Source organism: Leptidea sinapis, chromosome 5, assembly GCF_905404315.1.
Source record: "Leptidea sinapis chromosome 5, ilLepSina1.1, whole genome shotgun sequence".
Taxonomy (NCBI): Eukaryota; Metazoa; Arthropoda; class Insecta; order Lepidoptera; family Pieridae; genus Leptidea; species Leptidea sinapis.
In genome coordinates this window covers 9853913-9874406 of record NC_066269.1, presented here as the reverse complement: position 1 = coordinate 9874406, position 20494 = coordinate 9853913, and the positions used below count along the sequence as shown (strand labels likewise).

Sequence of the window (20494 nt, the reverse complement as noted above, 5' to 3'; positions counted from 1 at the left end):
ACAAGTCAGCAGATTGGGATAGGATGCGTTCCTTTTTTGCATCCTACCCTTGGGGCAAGGTTTGTTTCCCTTCGGATGATCCTAGTGCCTGCGTTGCAGTAGCCGATGTGGTGCTGCAGGGCATGGATATTTTTATACCAAGCTCTGTAGTACCGATCGGTGGCAGATCACAGCCCTGGTTCGATGCGTCAGTTAAAGCAGCATCTGACTGCAAAAAACAGGCGTATCGAACTTGGGTTGCGGCGCTGGGCACAAAGGATCCGAACTGCAAAGTTCTTAAGAGGAAATATAACCGTGCCTCCAGATTTTTTAAGCGGCAAATCGCCCGTGCGAAGTCTAAGCACGTCGTGAAAATCGGCGAGCAGCTTTCCAGTTACCCGACCGGAACACGCAAGTTCTGGTCGTTGTCGAAAGCTGCTCTTGGTAACTTCAACCAGCCGTCCATGCCGCCGTTGCACATGAGGAATGACACCCTGGTCCATACGGCAAAAGAGAAAGCCGAGCTCCTGTGCGCTCTCTTCGCCTCCAACTCGACACTTGACGACAACGGAAAAACACCGCCGACCATCCCGCGGTGTCGGAGCTCTATGCCTGAAGTACAGTTCAGACAGAAAACTGTTAGGCGAGCTCTGTTTTCGTTGGATGTCAGGAAGTCGAGCGGGCCGGATGGCATTTCTCCAATCGTGCTTAGAACGTGTGCCCCTGAGTTGACGCCGGTGCTAACGCGTTTATTCCGGCAGTCTTATTCCAAAGGCGTAGTCCCTGACTCATGGAAGTCAGCCCTTGTCCATCCGATCCAAAAAAAAGGAGACAGTTCGGATCCGGCGAACTACAGGCCTATTGCTATCACCTCCCTGCTCTCTAAAATCATGGAGAGCATAATTAGCCGCCACCTTTTAGTATACCTAGAGGGTCACCAGTTGATCAACGACCGACAGTACGGCTTTCGCCATGGACGGTCGGCAGGTATATATCTTCTGGTATATCTAACACATAGATGGGCGGCGGCTATTGAAAGCAAGGGGGAAGGCCTGGCAGTTAGCCTGGATATAGCGAAGGCCTTTGATCGTGTATGGCACAAGGCGCTGCTCTCCAAACTTCCATCATTTGGGCTTCCCGAGAGCTTGTGCAAGTGGACCTCCAGCTTCCTCACTGGGCGTAGCATACAGGTCGTTGTCGACGGATATTGCTCGAACCCGAAGCCCGTGAATGCTGGAGTGCCCCAAGGCTGTGTGCTATCTCCTACGCTGTTTCTTCTGCATATCAATGATATGTTGGACACCTCCAACATACATTGCTATGCGGACGACAGCACTGGTGATGCCGTATACACAGGCCATGCAGGTCTCTCTCGGGAAATCGTCGACCAGTGCTGGGAGAAACTTGTGTCTTCTATCGAGTCCTCTCTCGAGAAGGTCGCGGAATGGGGTAAATTGAACCTTGTCCAATTTAACCCCCAGAAGACTCAAGTTTGCGCGTTTACCACTAAAAAAACCCCATTTGTCGTATCACCGCTCTTCGAGAACACTTCTCTTAAAGCCGCGCCTAGTATCGGAATACTGGGTCTCGAAATCTCGAGCGATTGCCAATTCCGTGGCCATCTGGAGGGCAAAGCCAAATTGGCTTCGAAGAAGCTGGGCGTCATCAATAGAGCACGGCAATACTTCAAGCCGGCCCACATTCTAGCGCTCTACAAAGCGCAGGTCCGGCCACACATGGAGTATTGCTGTCATCTCTGGTCTGGCGCACCCCAGTATCTGCTCGATCCATTTGACCGCGTGCAACGTAGAGCAGCTCGAATTGTCGGGGACTCAGTGCTCTGTGAACGGCTGGATCTCTTGGCGTTGCGTAGAGACGTCGCATCATTGTGTGTCTTCTACCGCATTTATCACGGGGAGTGTTCCGAAGAGCTGTTTAACCTGATTCCTGCCGCCGAATTCCACCTTCGCACGACACGCCACAAGTTAGGATTTCATCCCCATCATCTGGATGTGTGGCGGTCCTCCACAGTGCGGTTTTCAAGGAGCTTTCTCCCTCGTACTACAAAGCTATGGAATGAGCTTCCTTGTGCGGTGTTTCCGGGACAATACGACATGGGTACCTTCAAAAAAAGCGCGTACACCTTCCTTAAAGGCCGGCAACGCTCTTGTGATTCCTCTGGTGTTGCAAGAGAATGTGGGCGGCGGTGATCACTTAACACCAGGTGACCCGTACGCTCGTTTGTCCTCCTATTCAATAAAAAAAAAAAATTACCAATATCGAGAGCCGAAGTTTCGTTCCGAAACGAAAGAACGGCGAATTCCAATTAAATCTTATTACCAAAGTACTTCCGACCTGAATAGTGCGAATGGTTTTCGTATCGAAAGCATAGACGTAATCATAAAAAGTGAAGTTGTAGTTACGATCATAATAATGTCAAACAACGAAAATGAAAATGTCAAGTGAATTTGGAAATAATTAAAACGAAAGACAAAATGTCTCATCGCGAACTTCGTATCGGTCTTCGGATCCGAAACACATTCGTAACAGGAAAATGTACGTCAATCGAAAGTTCGTACTTCGATTTTGGTGGCACGGCAAACGTTGTGATGCCAATTAAGTACCCCGTGCAAATATATAGGTATTTCTAAGTATAAAAATATATTATGTTCTGGAAAAGTAATCAACGTTCTAATATATAAGAAAACCATCTCCGTAACACTCTGCATCTTCGTATAAGTATTTTTGCGATCGGTTCAGTAGTTTTCGCAGTATAACCGAAGGAAAAACTGGCTCTCCATTTATTGGCAGAATTATGCCTTTAAGAACCATCGACAAAATTGATTCGTGACCCATTCTGTTGATAATTCTTTTAAAATCATAAAAATAGTTAGGTTTATATTTGCACGAAAAAGATTGTATCACAATTGGTGAACTGTCAGTGTCCAATAAAATGATAACAGTTATTTAGAAAATGTATCTTCAAGTGAATTTCGACCTACTTGTTTAATAAGACTGTAGGAAAAAGACATTAGGGTAGGCAATGGCGTTCTATACATAAGAACGTTATTGAGGGTAGGTCACGATTCGATTTGTCGATAGTACATTACCCTGACATTGAGATTGGGTGCGTTCAGGAGAGATTCCTGTTCACCTGTACTTTGCTATTGTAACTAGTTTGAGATGCGGTCTTTATTGCATCCTTCTTTAACTTTACTATTGTTTCTGGTATGAGATGCGGTCATTTTTACATCCTACTTTTATTTTTCTATTGTCACTGGTATTATATGAGGTCTTTATTGCATCTTTCTTTTATTTAACTATTTTAGTGGTATGAGATGCGGTCGTTTTCTACTTCGACTTTGCTATTCTTATCGGTATTAGATGCGGTCTTTTTTGCTTCCTTCTTTTACTTTGCTATTATTTTTACTGGTGTGAGATCCTGTTTTTTTCATCTCTGCATTCCATTCTCTTCGATGCTAATCAGTTGTTGATCTTAATCATAGTTGACCGCTGCAAGGAGACGCTGGTCTCCTTGGCTTTCGTTCTGGTCCAACTCGACCATGACCAAGGCATTGTTTATCCCACGGTGTGACTCATACATGGCAGAGATAATAATATTCCGGTATAGCACCGTGCTAAAGATACTATACTATACCTTGGACTTTTGACCTTGGGCGGGTAGCGTTTCGCCAAAAAGTGCTGCGGATATGTTTTCGTTAATTGTCGCCAGTCCTTACCCTTCTATTCCGACTTTTCTCTTAATGTAGTCGAGTGCAATTTATAAGCTATTATTGATTGTGATTGAGATTCAATAGCCTGCTCTTGTCTTACTTGGAGGAACACCAGCACCCTCGGTAGCCGGTAATCGGTTGTCATCAAGGTCACTGGTGATACTTGTAAATTTTTTTCGTTAGCAGTGACACACATCGATTGTGACACAATCGCTTATAGCGAAGCTTTCCTCTTATGTGCTTCCCGGGAATTTATGCAAATGTGTCAATAGCTTTTTAGCTGATCTAGGCTATTGACAATGTATGCTCCGATTACCCATAAACGTTATTTATTATACAAAAAAAACCAAATCACCAGTCCGCGTAATTCTAAATTACAATATATTGTCATACATGGAGTAAGCTGGAGGAGGCCTATACCCAGAGTGGGGTTCCAATAACATAAATTTTATATTGAACGCGTAGTCTAAAGATAATATTATATATTCGAAGATTGTTGGAATCAATATAAGCATACTATTATTATTGTCAACAGATTGCACTTCAAATTCTTGTAAAAGAACAATCTGAAAGCAAACGGCATAGCGGCAATACATAAACTTTTAGATGATGTTTCAATCATTAAATTTGATAAAAAATCGTCATACCAGTATTCTAAAGCACATGTTTATATGCGGCTCGAAGGACCATCAACGAATTAGGATGCTTTGCTATTAAAACTTAGTTAAGAATTCTAATAAGTACTGTTTTATAAATATACGCTATATAATATTAAGTTTAATTGCTAGCTTAAGAGTGCACACGACGCGGTCGACAGTAAATTGTGCACTCCCTGAGTGAGACAATCGCGCACGGTAACTAAAACACTGAAACAGTGATTATGTTCATTATGTCTGTTTAAGCCCGATCACACGTTAAAGAAGATATAATTCTAGTTCGTGTCTTGTTTGCAGGAATTAAGATTATGGAATGGGTCAGTTAGCTACAGTTACTGGCAGAAGCCTGGAGTGGTCAGGCTAACGAAGGTCTACATCTTCAATGTTACAAATCCTCAGGGATTTCTTGAGAACGGAGAGAAGCCAAGACTGAACGAAGTCGGCCCCTTTGTGTATAGGTAAGTAATGATGTTGTTTTATAAGCATAAAAAGTAGATAATTTATTTGATTAGATAGAGCCTCTTGCTGCTAGAACCAATGAAAACAGGCCAGGTTTATTACTTTAATGTGCGCGAAAAGGTACGTCTTACACTCGCAATTTGTATGTCACTTTGTCTATGTGTGCATTGCTCAAAATTTAGGTGAATTGTCCGCCTCTATTTATAACGTTTTCACAGCTGTTGCAGTCTATCAAGACGTATGAATGATGTAGGGTTTTATAACAGGAGGCGAAACCATACTCAATACATCCACAAAATTCTTTATACAAAATCAAATCAAAATTAGCTTATTAATGTAGATCGAAAAACTACACACCAACGTCGAAGCTAAAACGAAAAATAGCAAATAGGAAGTTTGTATCTGAATTTTCAGTATCAAATGTTCATTTGACTAACAAGTTCAAAAGGTATCAACTCTTGATATAGGTTCTATAAATATAAGATATAGCCATTGAAATACTATAAGCAACTAGACTCGCAATCAATCTGCCTACGCTTCTATTAGGCAGAAATTTCGTTCTGTTGTGTTTAGACCGCGCTTTGAATACAAAGCCACGTAATACAACGTGTTCAGTGAAATACTGTCCAAATAACAGCATATCCATGCGTAAAAATTAACAAATCTGTGTAACTAACTCAACGTTTTTAATCATTTTGCAAATTAATTACATTTTCATTGCTATAAGGAAATGTTCTTGCCTCGTGTTCGCGTAAGAGCTATAGCTATCAGAAGATACGCGTATACTTGACTTTGAATTTGAACATTATGAGGACTTTGAACTATTGCCACGAAATAAGGTGTTAATTTGAATGAATGTTTTAAATAATTTTAACTGTATATATTAATGTATACGTATATACAACGCCACTCGTACATTTTTGACGACATTTGGAATGTCTAGAAAAATTTATCTAACATTTCCGTGAGAATTTGTGCATAAGAAAAGACACAGTTTCGGCATTTTCCGAGAAGGGAAAGTATATAATAAATAATTTATTTATTGTTTACATTGTGAATAAAAAGGTCAAAAATATATAAAGTCAAACAAATCCTATATAAGAACGACCGCCGCTTGCCGCCTACGCAGATTACGCTTCCGTGACAAACTGACCATTACTGACCATAAATTCATATTTTGTTAACAATTTATTTATTGAACGAAGTATGTTTATTTTTTATGGTAGAGGAGAACAAACGAGCATACGGGTCGTAATTACCGCCGCCCACATTCCTCTGCCACACCAGAGGAAACATAAGTGGTACCGGACGTCATTACTCTAGAGTCTAGAACGATTTGAAGTCCAACGGTTTCATCTTTGTAAGGGTATGTTCCGATATGCACTGCGACCACTGTACAGTGTGACGTCAATACGGGTTACTATATAAAACGGAACGCAATCCCGTATACTGTCAGGCGCATTTTTTTACGCAGCATTCAAATGATTGTATTAAAGTTTTTCAGTTCATTAAAAACAAAACACTGTTGTTAGAGTACTGTCAAATTAAAAATATTTGGGATTAAACTGTAGGTATTGTTTATAAAACTTTAGGCACTCGAGTGGTTTTGACTGATCACGTGATCAAAGTACTGCGAGTACCTTACCTCGGAAACGCCAGTGTTCACAGAAGAATATGGCGGCGATTTATGACGTCATATATTTCCATAGGGTACTGCGGTAGTATACTGGCAGTCCATAACGGAACGAATTTTTCTACAGTGATAACAGAACTGTGCAGTGCTCGCAGTGCATATCGGAACATTCCCTATATGTAATGTTATGTCACTCAGCTTTTGACACGGATTCCTACAACAATGGTGATGCGAGAACAATTTTGATTTGTCAATGTGTGTGTTAGCTAAATACTAACCCCCTTATTCATAATAGTCTGCTAACTTAGAGCATTGCTAATTCTCACTCTGTCTTCTTCTATTGACCTCAGTCAGAATGAGAAAAAAGACTCCTTAGCGGCTGTTTTAAGTTAGCGGACCATTATGAATAAGGAGGTAAGGAGCTAGTTCCTAGCATGCCTAACGAAAGCACTGAACAAGGCATTCAATAACAGAAATGCGAAAGAAGCCCTATCATTGAGCAGAAAAAGCCTTTGCATACTTACCAGGACTCTAACTGGACACTGTCGCCTAAATAAGCACTTCAGTGTGGTCGGAATAAAAAACCAAAAGAACTTGCCTTGAGGCCGACGAAACGCCTCTTCATCTCCTCTACGATTGCGGCCCACTAATGCATAAGCGTAACACCATCCCTGGCGATGGTGACTAGACCTTGCTCCCTGATGGAGTTTGTCATACTTTCGCCATGGTTGGTCGGCAGGTGATCGTCTGGTACACCTAACATATAGGGCGGCAGCTATCAAAAGCAAGGTCTGGCAGTTGGCCCGGGTATAGCGAAGGCCTTTGATCGCGTATGGCACAAGGCGCTTCTCTCAAAACTTGCATAATTTGGGCTTCCCGAGAGCTTATGCAAGTGGACCTCCAGCTTCCTCACTGGGAGCAGCATACAGGTCGTTGTCAACAGTTATTGCTCAAACCGGAAGCCCGTGAACGCTGGAGTGCCCCAAGGCTGCGTGCTGTGTCCCTGTGTGGTGGATACTGTTTCTTCTGCGTATCAATGATATCTTGGACCCCTCCAACATACATTGCTATGTAGACGACAGTACAGGCGATGCCGTCTACACCTCGAATATGCAATTATTTTTATACTTTTCAGTGCACCTTATATCTATTGTTTTGGGATAGTGTTTTTGAAGTCGGTTGTTTTTTTGTTATTTTTTTTTATTTTATGATTTTTAGTGAATTTGAAGTACACTAAGTAAAAATTTGTCTAAATATGTGTAGATATACCAAATTTTTAATTAAAAATTTCAATGCAGCAATGAACGAAGACTTTTCAATTTGATTAAAGACAGTAAGAAATTCTGCCACAGATCGCACCAATACTGTAAGTCGTTAAGGAGTCCCATTGATCATCATATTCGACTACGACAATAACTTCACCATAACTATGTTATGGTAGATGACTTAAATATTCGGATAGCATACAAAAGATTTGGTCGAGCATCGTTCATTTGCTCCTAAGAGTTTAACCTAACCAAACAATCTTCGAAGTATATCCTTTCCAATAAAAAAAAGAATCATCAAAATCGGTTGGCGCGATATTGAGTTATTCGTAAATTTATCATCCACTTTGCTATACGTACGTATTGCAAATTTAAGACTTTTAAGGTTTTCTCATGGATGCCAGATCTGGACCAAATTACAATGGGACCACACGGGAAGCACCAGCTTTCAAATAAAAAAAGAATTATCAAAATCGATTCACCCAGTCGAAAGTTTTGAGGTAACAAGCATAAATAATAAAAAAAAAAAAGAAAAAAAGAACATACCGATGAATTGAGACCCTCCTCCTTTTTTGAAGTCGGTTATAAAGCGCTTACACCTTATCACGTGTAAGACGTAGTTGTCATCCACACTAAAGTATAAACCTGGCCTGCTGTCATGCGTTGCCTAACAGGAAGAGGCTCCATCTAAACTTATTAATTATCTAATATGAAATTATATAAAAAGATTTAACTCTTAAATAAAATTCGCCAATCTAACGTGAATTTAAAACCTACGCACGTAGGCGTGACAAATGATATTTTATGCACGACATGACAAATAAAAACAAAATAATGGTTGAATATACGAAGATATTTTTCCAATGTTCGTCGTTTTTTTTTTTTTCAAATGATAAATATATTACTATACATGACAATTTATTCATATTTCAAACAGTGGGAGAATTATTTGTACAGGCTCTTTTCTTTGCCTTTCTATTTCTATTGTGAAGCAATTGGGCTAATTTATTTATGTACTACTAAACACAAACAAGACACACACTAATAAAAGCAAAATAATTTTATTACAATCAATTATAATCTCTAACGGCTAATAAACTTAGTATAAAGTTATATCTTAGAATAAACCAAGAATATACTTTTGTTGACTATATCGCTGACAACACTGTCAATACAATGATAATTCTGAAGTTTTCCGAATGTCAAACAGCCTTGCAAATAAACGGCTGTGCCCTCCAGAGACCCAGTATTCCGATACGAGGCGAGGCTTTAAGGGAAGTGTTGTAGAAGAGCGGTTATGCGACAAATGGGGTTTTTTTAGTGTTAAACGCGAAAACTTGAGACTTCTGGGGGTTAAATTGGACAATGTTCAATTTACCCCATTCCGCGGCCTTCTCTCTAGCTTGAACCACAGCGGTGCCTATTTCTGCCGTGAAGCAGTAATGTGTAAGCATTACTGTGTTACGGTCTGAAGGGCGCAAGTAAAATTACTGGGCAAATGAGACTTAACATCTTATGTCTCAAGGTGACGAGCGCAGTTGTAGTGGCGCTCAGAATTTTTGGTTATTTCAAGAATCCCGAGCGGCACTGCATTGTGCAGTGCAATAGGCAGGGCGCATCAATTGCGATCGGCCGAGCGTCATGCTCGTCTCGTCCCTTAATTTAATAAAAAAAACCTATTCTGGCTATCGTGACCAGATAGTTGGTCCATCTTGTAGGGGACCTAACAACACTACGTTTTCCGTACGTGGTCGCCATTCAAGGACTTTTCTGCCCCATCTGTTCGTCGAGCTATGTTCTCTGACCACTGCCATTTCGATTTCGCAACCGTCTGGGCTATGTTGCTAACTTTGGTTCTCCTACAAATTTCCTCATTTCTGATTTGATCTCACAAGGAAACTCCGAGCGTAGCCCTCTCCATTTCCCTCTGAGCGACCATGAGCTTCCTCAAAAGGCCCATAGTTAGCTACCACGTCTGTGTTCCGTATGTCATCTGGTAACACACACTGGTTAAAAAATCTTCGTCTTCAGACACTGTGGTATTTTTTTGTATTATATATATATAGATAACTGGTTGATATAAATTGGTTTTAAGTAGGTTTTCTAACATTTTTTGACTCTATAACTTTCATGAACTTTCTTTATTTCAACTACTTTCAGTGTCATGTCCTAATGAATTATATTGTGGGGTAGGGCCGCAGATATTGACAACATATTTGTGCTGCAGAAAAGGGCAATTCGACCAGTTTATAAAATGCGTTCAAGGGATTAATTGAGAGAAAAGTTTAGTAAAATTAATATTATGACAGTACACTGCCAGTACATATACGAGAACCTCCTGTACGCTTATAAACATATTAGCCAATTTAAAAATAATAGTGATGTACATAATGTTAATACTCGAAACAAACATAAACTTGCAATTCCATCTACAAGGCTTAGTAAAATTGCGTTAAATTGGCCTATGTTATATTTATAATAAACTCCCAAATGATATTAACATCTTACCAATTAAAAAAAAAATATATATCGTTAAATAAATAATGTCTAAGGCCTATTATAATGTGAAAGATTATTTGAATGATATACATAGTTGGAATTAATATGTCTAAATTTATTGTTAATGAATATTGTTATACTCATTCGAATGCTATTGTAAGTTTTGTACTTCATCCTGACTTGCACTTAATAACTTATAAAGTTTTACAGTAAATACAGAGATTTTGGTTTTGAATTTGAATAAATTTAATTATTATTATTACGGTTCGTGAGATAAAAGGCTTATAATAGGGTAGAGTAAATTTCACTTGTTTTAAAGTCGTTCCTTGGTTTGTCCAATGTCGAATAAACCAATTAAAAGTCCATATAATACTCAGTTATTTTATATTAATGATACATTTTACGATCGATAAATCAAAAATGTAATTACCTCCTCCCCTGGTGTTAAGAGTAACCTTAACCCTGCAGGTAACGCCTTAATTACTGCAAAACCTTGAGGTAGCGGTTTTGTCAAAAGTAACTGTTGCCCAGAGGTTCAGCTGATTACTGACACACCCATGAATGGCCATGGTTTATGGGCATTCAATCGACATAGTCTGAAGCGGAATACAGGTGTAGAAGGGTTTGGTTTCTTTATAAAAATAAGGGACGCGACGAGCAGGACGTTCAGCTGATGGTAAGTGTTACGCCCTACCCATTACAATGCAGTGCCGTTCAGGATTCTTGAAAAACCCAAAAATTCTGCTCGGCACTTCAATTGTGCTCGTTACCTTGAGACATAAGATGTTAAGTTTCATTTGCCTAGTAATTTCACTAGCTACGGCGCCCTTCAGACCGAAACACAGTAATGTTTACACATTACTGCTTCACGGCAGAAATAGGCGCCGTTGTGGTACCCATAATCTAGCTGGCTTCCTGTGCAAAGGAGCCTTCCACTTATAATTTAAATGCACTTAATAAAACTGTTATATATGTATTTTTAAGTTTCTCCAAACTTTGAATAACATTAAACACTTATAATTAAAAATTAAAAGACAATTAATTGTTAGGACAGCGTTACCCCTTAGAATTAGAACTGAGCGCTCTGGCACGAACGTCTACCGTAATGATACAACCAACAGTTAGTTGGCACTACTGTAGTCAAGTCACTAGTGTAGCCAACTAACAACTTACTAACTAACTCACACGAATCAAATTAAGTAAAGATCTAAATACACTATTATAGTTATTTATAATTATAGTGATAATTAAATTAAATAGTATTTAAATATTAGCAGTAGTTAAATGAATGATATTATTAATTGGGATATCTTATGACAGTTCATGACGTTGGTAGCCTTGTAAACATATCAAGCTGACACACGTAACATAATCCGTGCTAATGCCTCAACACCTATGCATATTTTTGTTATGACAATAAGGGACGAGACGAGCAGGACGTTCAGCTGATGAAACTCTGCCTAACCAATGCAATGTTTTATGTGTGTGTCAAATAAAATATATTATTATTATGATTTTCAAAGAAAATAATGAGAAATGTCGCTTGTATTGTATTGCACTAAATCTTGATACCAACATAATCAACTAATGACGTAATATTAGAGCTGCCTATATAATAAATATATAGGGTTCAAAAAGGAATCAATACATAATTTTTATCGATTATGTATATATATTAGTTAATTATGTATATATTTTTTATTAACTAATATATATATCTTATATCTTTAAACGAGCAATTCTTGTATATATATATATATATATATATATAATCTGAATCTCGGAAACGGCTCCAACGATTTTCATAAAATTAAGTATGCAGGGGATTTCGGGGGTGATAAATCGATTTAGCTAGGTTTCAATTTAAAAAAAATGGTTTTATCCATGTTTGAATGAGAAACAGCTACAATAACATAGAATACAAAGGTAAATTTCGCCACTATATACAAGACTATTATAGCTCAGATGGGACATTGGGTGATCCGGAAAGCAGAAGACCCCGGTTCGAATCCAGATGTCCTATTAGTTTTGTTTTTGTTCAAGTTTTGTACATTCTTAAAAATCCGAGCAAGGCTCGGTCGTCCGGATATTATATATATATATATGTCTATAAATTAATATAAATAATGTCTAATTTTAAGGTTCTCTTTTGTTAATTTTAATATTGACCTAAGCAAAGTCTAACTAGTTTAAACTGAGGGATACGTTTTAGTTATCTCAAAGAAAAAAACAATTAACATAATTAATATTTTATTAATAGTTTTGTTTTACGTTGTACTTTCGGTTTAGACAGTCTTTGGTATACGATTTTCAGATGTTGCAATAAAGTCGTAGGCGAGGCTTCTGAATCTGAAATTATAACAGAATACATATTAGTAGAAGTTAGTTAACACTAATTTTTGCACATCATAACCACAATATAATATAATAAAACGGATTTAAAAGGTAATAAACTTATTAATCAAAAATATTGATACCATAAAAATGAAATAAATAAAAAATAAATTTAATAATAATTTAAAATAAAATATCGACTATCGATAAAAAAGTGTCAAACACTACATATAGATTATAATATTATAATTTTTATTCTAGATGAATTAAATCAATACTTTATCACTTTTAATCACATTAAGCATTCTTTATTAGCTTATTATTTGTTCATAAGTACCTTTCTATATCCAAAAAGAATTTAGCCATGAAAATTTTCTTACTCCCATCTGACCAGCCAGATTTTAAACCACATATTTTACACATTTTTATTACATCGTATAGCTTAGAAACTCTTACGCATTTACTATATAAATAATTAAGCAAATTACCCAAAATAATACACGAATAAAGTAAAAGAAAACGAAAATTCGTAACAAAAATTGTTAACAGTCACTATTATTTTGAATGAATGACATGTCACATGACACTCAAACCAAAACAAACAAAAGAGTCGAATATGATATGTTAGAGCGAGACAGCGTTTGCCGCCATTATTTTTAGCGCAATGCCATACCTACAAATTCGAGTTTATTAGAGAGTTGCGCCAGGCTGGTAAATGGTACTATGTAAGATTGATTAGTATTAAGGAAACTGTCAAATTTATTTTTAAATGTCATTGTTTTCTGTTGTAGATACTTCATTTTAAATGTTATTTTTGTAAGTGACTTTTATAATAAAACTTAAGTCACAGAAGTTATGAAATAGCGTAGCTACGAGCAAAAAGTTCGATTGAAGATTTGTTTAGCTATAGAGCTTTACATACTGAAGCTGCGATATTTGCTCAAAATGTAAATAAATAAAGTTACTAGGATGCCGCAGTCGCTCGTTGTACCGATTCGCCGCGGCGTACATTTAAGCGAAGCGAGGTAAACTACGTCTGTGTACAAAAACAAAACAATTAAAACTTATTGTGATTTGATCAATCGACTCAATTATTAAATAAATATAAATATCGCGTGCTAATTTAGAATAATTTGTAAATCATGTATGGTTTTAAATATAATAATTGAATCAAGTCGAAATTCAAAATTTTGTCTCGACAATAACCTAGAAAATTTTGAAAGCTTTCTATGAGTTCAAAAATCTTCAAAATCGGTCCAGAAATGGCCGAGAAACAACAATTTAACACAGAAATCAATTGGAGTCACCCGGTGGGAGCTCCACTCAGCTTCGCTTCGCTTCGCTCAATTACGTAGACCCGTTCAAGTGCATGAAGCATGGACCAGTCATCGCTCACCTCACACTTATGTGAGGAAAGGAATACCCGCCAATGACCCTACAAAAAAATAAAAATAATATCATACAATAAAATCGTTTTCATAATATATTGTTCTCGAGTCAACGACCTGCGAAATTTTAGCAGCAATTTGCCAAGTCACAGGTCAATATAATATTACAATAATTCGTTTTCGCATTCATTAAAATAAGCGGGTGCAATCAATACTCGTCAAGTTACAACGTTGTATAAATTAAGGAAATACTTAAATGTATGCTTTATTTGAAGGGCAGTGTCACTTAAAAATTATACTTAACGAGCGTACAAATGAAGAAGCGTCTTCCTCGACCCAGCACGCAATATAATTTTCATCACCATTGCTTAAAACATGTTTAATTTTCCAAGGCGAAACTATATGTGTACTGTTATTAACTCTCCGGTCTCTAATATTTGGATACGGATAGGTACCTTGTGCATATCTAGGTCTCTATCGAAGAATGAAAGAATCAGAAAATACAGATTTAAAGAAACAAATTCAGTATATCTGCTTTTTTACAAATTTTACCGGACCATCTCACCGTTCATTATGTACTCACAAACTGTAAAAGCTTAGAAAACATTGCGATAGAAAGCTGGAACATATAAAATTCTACGTGGGTAACACTGAAAATGTTTAGAATTGGCCAGTTAGGACCATTGCTAAGGAAAACTTTTTTTGAATTCCAATTTTAGAACTCTTTGGTAACCTAATTATAGTATATTGCATTCATTTGTCATTTGTTTTTGTGAATTGGCGGCAAATCTAAAACTCTGTGACACGTGAAAATGAACCTAACGCGAAAAATTTTCGGTCAATGATGTATTATGACTTTCGTTGTGGGCTTACTCAACAACAAAATGATAAGCATTTCTTAATGAAGCCCCATCTCGTGCCACTATTTACAATTGGTTTAACGAGTTTATGCGTGGACGTAGCAATCTCAATGATGATCCGCGTGAGGGACGTCCTTTAACAGCGACTACTGAAGATAACATCAGTGCTGTGCGACTATTAGAGATTGACCTATCAGCAGATACGGGCAGGCCTAGGCATTGGTATGAGTCAAGTTCAAAAAATATTACACGAACATTTAGGCGCCAGGAAGCTTTAAACCAGATGGATTCCCCATACTTTAACCGACGACCAGAAACACCTTAGCATGTATTGGTGTCGCCAAATGTTGGATAAGTTCAACGGCGGTGACTCACATGCTGTATTTGACATCGTCACAGGCGATGAAAGCTAGATATATTGCTACGAACCCGAAACTAAAAGACAATCAGCTCAGTGGGTTGTTCCTTTCGAGGATCGGCCAACTAAGCTAAAGAAAGGCAGAAGTCAAAGAAAAAAGATAATTGCCTCATTCTTTGGTCGGAAAGGTCATTTCGCGACAGTTGTGCTAGAAGATGGAAGGACAGTTACTGCAGGCTGGTATGTCAATCGCTGTTTGCCTAAATAATAAAAAACAATAAAAGTACCGGCAACTTTCTACATTAAGTAGTTTTTCATTTCCTCAACATTTTCAGTGTAACCTAGGTATATGATAAAGATTTTTTTTTATGGAATAGGAGGACAAACGAGCGTACGGGTCACCTGTTGTTAAGTGATCACCGCCGCCCACAATCTCTTGCAACACCAGAGGTATCACAGGAGCGTTGCTGGCCTTTAAGGAAGGTGTACGCGCTTTTTTTGAAGGTACCCATGTCGTATCGTCCCGGAAACACCGCACAAGGAAGCTCATTCCAGTACGGAGATTTATTTCACAATTGTGACTTTGACAGGCGTTAACATAGCATGGGTTGTTAAAGTGCACCTTTTAAATTTACACTATTGTAATTATTTTTTTATAATAAATTAATGAAATTATAATAAAAAAAAATATCTGTGCAATTCACACGTGGTAGAAGTGAAACTTCAAAAATGATGAAGAATTTTATAATTAAAATGATAAAAAAAACTGCACCGACATATAATACGCATACAAAACACCACGGTTGTTGTGATGCCTTTTCCCAAGCTTTGTACTACGCATGCGCGCACAAACACTAATTTCCTCTACACTTTGAACCTCTATACTGCCTATGAAGTCCTGGTACATGTTGCTAGGATGACACATGATTTGAACCGCTATGAAAGACATTACGAGTACTATCACCGCTACCATGTTTATGTTCTCCTGGTATCTACGTAGGAATACGTCGTGCATGACGTCAGAATATATTAAGCTATACTCGCGTTATGTATAAGACAATCTCTTCTACAACTATGATCGCCTGGTATTAAAACACCTTCCACGTTAAATCTTATGAATTTGTGTCTGTCTCATTTTCGTTTCATCGACTTTTGAAATCACACAACGATGCTAAAAAAGTTTTCACATAAATATTTTAAAATAAATAAAATAATATTCACGCATATATAATATTATTATGAAACTTAAACATTTTCGTTACGTCATGGCATGGCTTCAAAAATCAGTATCAAGTTTAAGGGCCCATTATGATAATTGACGGTACTTACAAATTATTTTAATAAGAGTCTACTGAAGTCACCGAGTTATACAACTCCTGATAAGGAAGCTCATGGAAATATCGAAATATACTTAAATATGTTATGTCGAGTTGCAATTACTTATTCGTGATTTTAAGATGAGTAGGAAGCTTATACAGGGTGTTCCGTAGTTGAATTTATTTAATAAAAATGTCCTTGATTTTTTTATGACAATAAGGGATGAGACGAGCATGACGTTCAGCTGATGGTAATTGATACGCCCTGCACATTATTATGCAGTGCCACTTAGGATTCTTGAAAAATCCCAAAAATTTTGAGTGGTACTACAATTGCGCTCGTCACCTTGAGACATAAGGTAAGTCTCATTTGCCCAGTTTTTTCACTAGCTACGGCGCCCTTCAGACCGAAACATAATAATGCTTACATATTACTGCTTTACTTCAGAAGAAGGCGCCGTAGTGGTACCCATAATCTAGGCTAGTTTATGGATACCACAACGGCGCCTATCTCTGCCGTGAAGTAGTAATATGTAAGAATTATTGTGTTTCGGTCTGAAGGGCGCCGTAGCTAGTGAAATTACTGGGCAAATGATACACAACATCTTATGTCTCAGGGAGACGAGTGTAATTGTAGTGCCGCTCGGAATTTTTGTGTTTTTCAAGAATCCTGAGCGGCACTGCATTGTAATGGCAGGGCGGCGACCATCAACTGAACGTCCTGCTCGGCACATCCCATATTTTCATTAAAAAAAATATTACTTAACGTATAAACATATTGTTCCAGAGAAGACATGGAAAAGGTAAACATAAAGTTCCACGACAACGACACAGTAACATTCCAACACAACAAGATACTGAGGTTTGTTCCAGAGCTGTCCGTGGACAAGAACCAGAAGTTTGTTGTTCCAAACATTCCGTTATTAGTGAGTATCCTGTTCTGTTTTTGTATGTTTCAGTTCTTATATTAAGGATTGGTCTCCACTGCGCTCAAACTAGATACCTCACTACCTAAGAACAATAGCTTTTTTATTACGACAACTATTAGATGCTTGTGTGCGTGGCATCTTGACACTCAATGGCATCTTTAAAATTTTGTATTAAACGCTTCGTGTTATTTTACACTGAAATTAATAAAATACAAAATACTTACTGATGATATGTGATCCCAGTGTCTTTCTTATTTCTTGTAGTATCATTACTACAAAGTTTTACTACGCAACCCGGCATTTCAGTTTCAATTATTAGCAAAGTTTAACAGAACATGTGGCACGTCAACGTACGTGCCAACATGGTTTTGTTGTACGAGACTGGCTCGAGGACGCCCACTTGGGAGTAGTATTAGTTGCCGCACTTAGCGACTACGCCTACGGTATCTAGTTGGAGCGCTGCGGAGACCAATCCTTAATCCAATATGTTGTAATTGCTAATTACTTGCGGAGATGACTTTCGTCTATTGCCTATTCACACAACTACATTCAAGTTTCAATTTAAATTCAAATATTTTTATTCAAAATAGGGTATGATCTAGGATATATCACTTATGGCAAGTCAAAAACTACTACCCATTCGGAAATGTATGCCTCACACCTTTTAAGAACGGGCGCAAAGAACTCGGCGTGCTTCTTATTTTCACTAAAATTACAATAAAATTAACAATTTTAAATAGCCTAACGGCGGTCGCTCCATTCCCAATCTGTAGTATCATTAATAAACTAATGTTATAATGTCTTTTAACAATTCCTTTGAACATTTTCCGGGATCTTGTTGTAAAAGCATATACATCGCCGCACAAAATACCTACCCGACTTAGACGAGTAGTAGGCATATTAAGTTTTTGTCTGTTCCTGGTGTTGACATTACGATTATGACATTTTCTAAGAAATTCACTTACATACATAACATTATCAAGAATATACTAAGAAGCAACAGTTAAAATGTTTATTTCTTTAAATATTGCATTTACATACACAATGTAAATAAGTAAAGGTATTATGCTAACACCTTTTAAAGTATTAGATTAAAACAAGTTGTTAATTTTTTAAAGTGATAACCCTCACTTCTGGGATCCGAACCCGCGACCTCTCACTTTCCGTGCGAGATTTCTTCCACTCAGCCAACCGTTAGAGTGATGTAAACATAGCCACAAATAGTAGTGGGGTGCTTTTTAAGATATTATTAAAATAATAATTCTTCTACATCCCACGCTTTTTTTATACTTAATGAAATATATAATATTTTTTACACTTTAAATTCATTATTATATTAATTTCAATTTAAATTTATTTTCTATTTTTTAGTTGTATTTTATATAAAGCGTGTTCTTTAGTTTTTTTATAAACTATTATTTTTGCCTCGGAGGTTGTATTTGCTGTAGACAGATTTGTGTATTAAAATTAAAATTTAGCTTCAAACTAGCTACATTGAAAAAGTAATGTTTCAGACAGTGACGTCATTCTCACCGAACATGGCCGGCTTCGTGTTCAACTTCCTCGTGTCGGGTCTCTCCATCACGTACCGGGACCGAGCCAAGCCTTTCGTGGATATCACTGCTGAAGAACTGGTGTTTGGGTAAGTTCCTGATACAATAGCAACAGCTGCGATAAAACAAAACGCACGGATACTGAATTCAAATTCAAATTTAAATATTTTTATTCAAAATAGGATGTGACATCACTTATTGCAAGTCAAAAACTACCATCCATTCCAAAACGAATGGCTCAGACCTGAGAAGAATGGGCGCAACAAACTCAGCGGCCTTTTTTTCATTCTAAAAAATATGTTTACAAAGTAATATTGTACAATGATATTAAGTTTAAATAAATGTAAATTTAAGAGCCTGAGGGCGGTCACTCAATTCTCAATCTGTGGTATCATTAAGAATGTCATTTATGTTATAGTAACCTTTACCACTCAAACGTTTTTTAACAATTCTTTTGAATAACGTAATACTTTTGCTTTGAACATTTTCTGAGATCCTGTTGTAAAAGCATATACATCGCCCCACAAAAGTAATACTAACTCGACTTAGCCGAATAGTAGGCATTATAAGTTTATGTTCTTTCCTGGTGTTAACATTATTATTATGCGATGGAACCTTGTCTGTGTAATTCTTTCACAGTTATTTGTGTATTGTTGATTTTTTTCCGTTCTCCAATCAAAAAAAAACCTTAGATCATATATACGTCTAGATTAAAAAATTGAGGTGGTCAGTTAACCTCCAATTTGAGCAGCGCACGCACACTAACACAAAGTGACATACAAATTGCGAGTGTAAGACGTAGATTTTCACGCACATTAAAGTAATAAACCTGGCCTGTTTTCATCGCTTGTGTAGAAGCAAGAGGCTCAATCTATACTTTCTTTTTTTTTGTAAAGGCTTTTACAGCGAAGCTAGGCGGGGAATCAATCTAGACGTATAAATTATCTTAATAAAATACACATGTTTATTTTATTTTAGTATCAAACCTTAGTTTTCGCTAGACTCTAAGATAACGAAGAGCTTTCAAAGACGCAGTCCAGTATATCCACACTTACTCAATTACAGGGAACTTTGGATCAAAAATAATTTTTTATTAGTATTTTAAATCTCCAAGGGAATAAATTGATTAAATCGTTTTCTATTTTTAATTTTTACTAAAGGTGCCAAAATTATAATTTACAAATAATGGATAAAAAAAAATTATTTCCCTTTCAAAATTTTGCCGCCCTAAAAAATGTGCCGCCCTGGGCACTTGCCCCAACTGTCCCTAGTGTAAATCCACCGCTGCGGATCACCCAATGTCCAATCTGAGCTATAGTCTTGTATATAGTGGCGAAATTTACCTTTGTATTCTAATGTTATTGTAGCTGTTTCTCATTAAAACACGGATAAAACTACATTTTTTTTAAATTCAAACCCCCGAAATCCCCTGTATACTAAATTGTATGAAAATCGGTGGAGCCGTTTCCGAAATTCAGATTATTTAAATATATATAAAAGAATTGCTCGTTTTGAGGTATAAGATTAGAAC

General features: G+C 37.2%; 1 protein-coding gene across 1 annotated transcript in view; it reads left to right on the top strand.

The window, feature by feature from the left end:
• The window catches only part of LOC126980181 (scavenger receptor class B member 1), a 169494-nt gene that overhangs the window by 134338 nt on the left and 14662 nt on the right, over positions 1-20494 (top strand). Inside the window, exons 4-6 of the mRNA XM_050829787.1 lie at positions 4667-4827; positions 17269-17407; positions 18925-19052. Coding sequence (XP_050685744.1) covers positions 4667-4827; positions 17269-17407; positions 18925-19052 — 428 coding nt within the window. The remainder of the gene's footprint in view (positions 1-4666; positions 4828-17268; positions 17408-18924; positions 19053-20494) is intronic.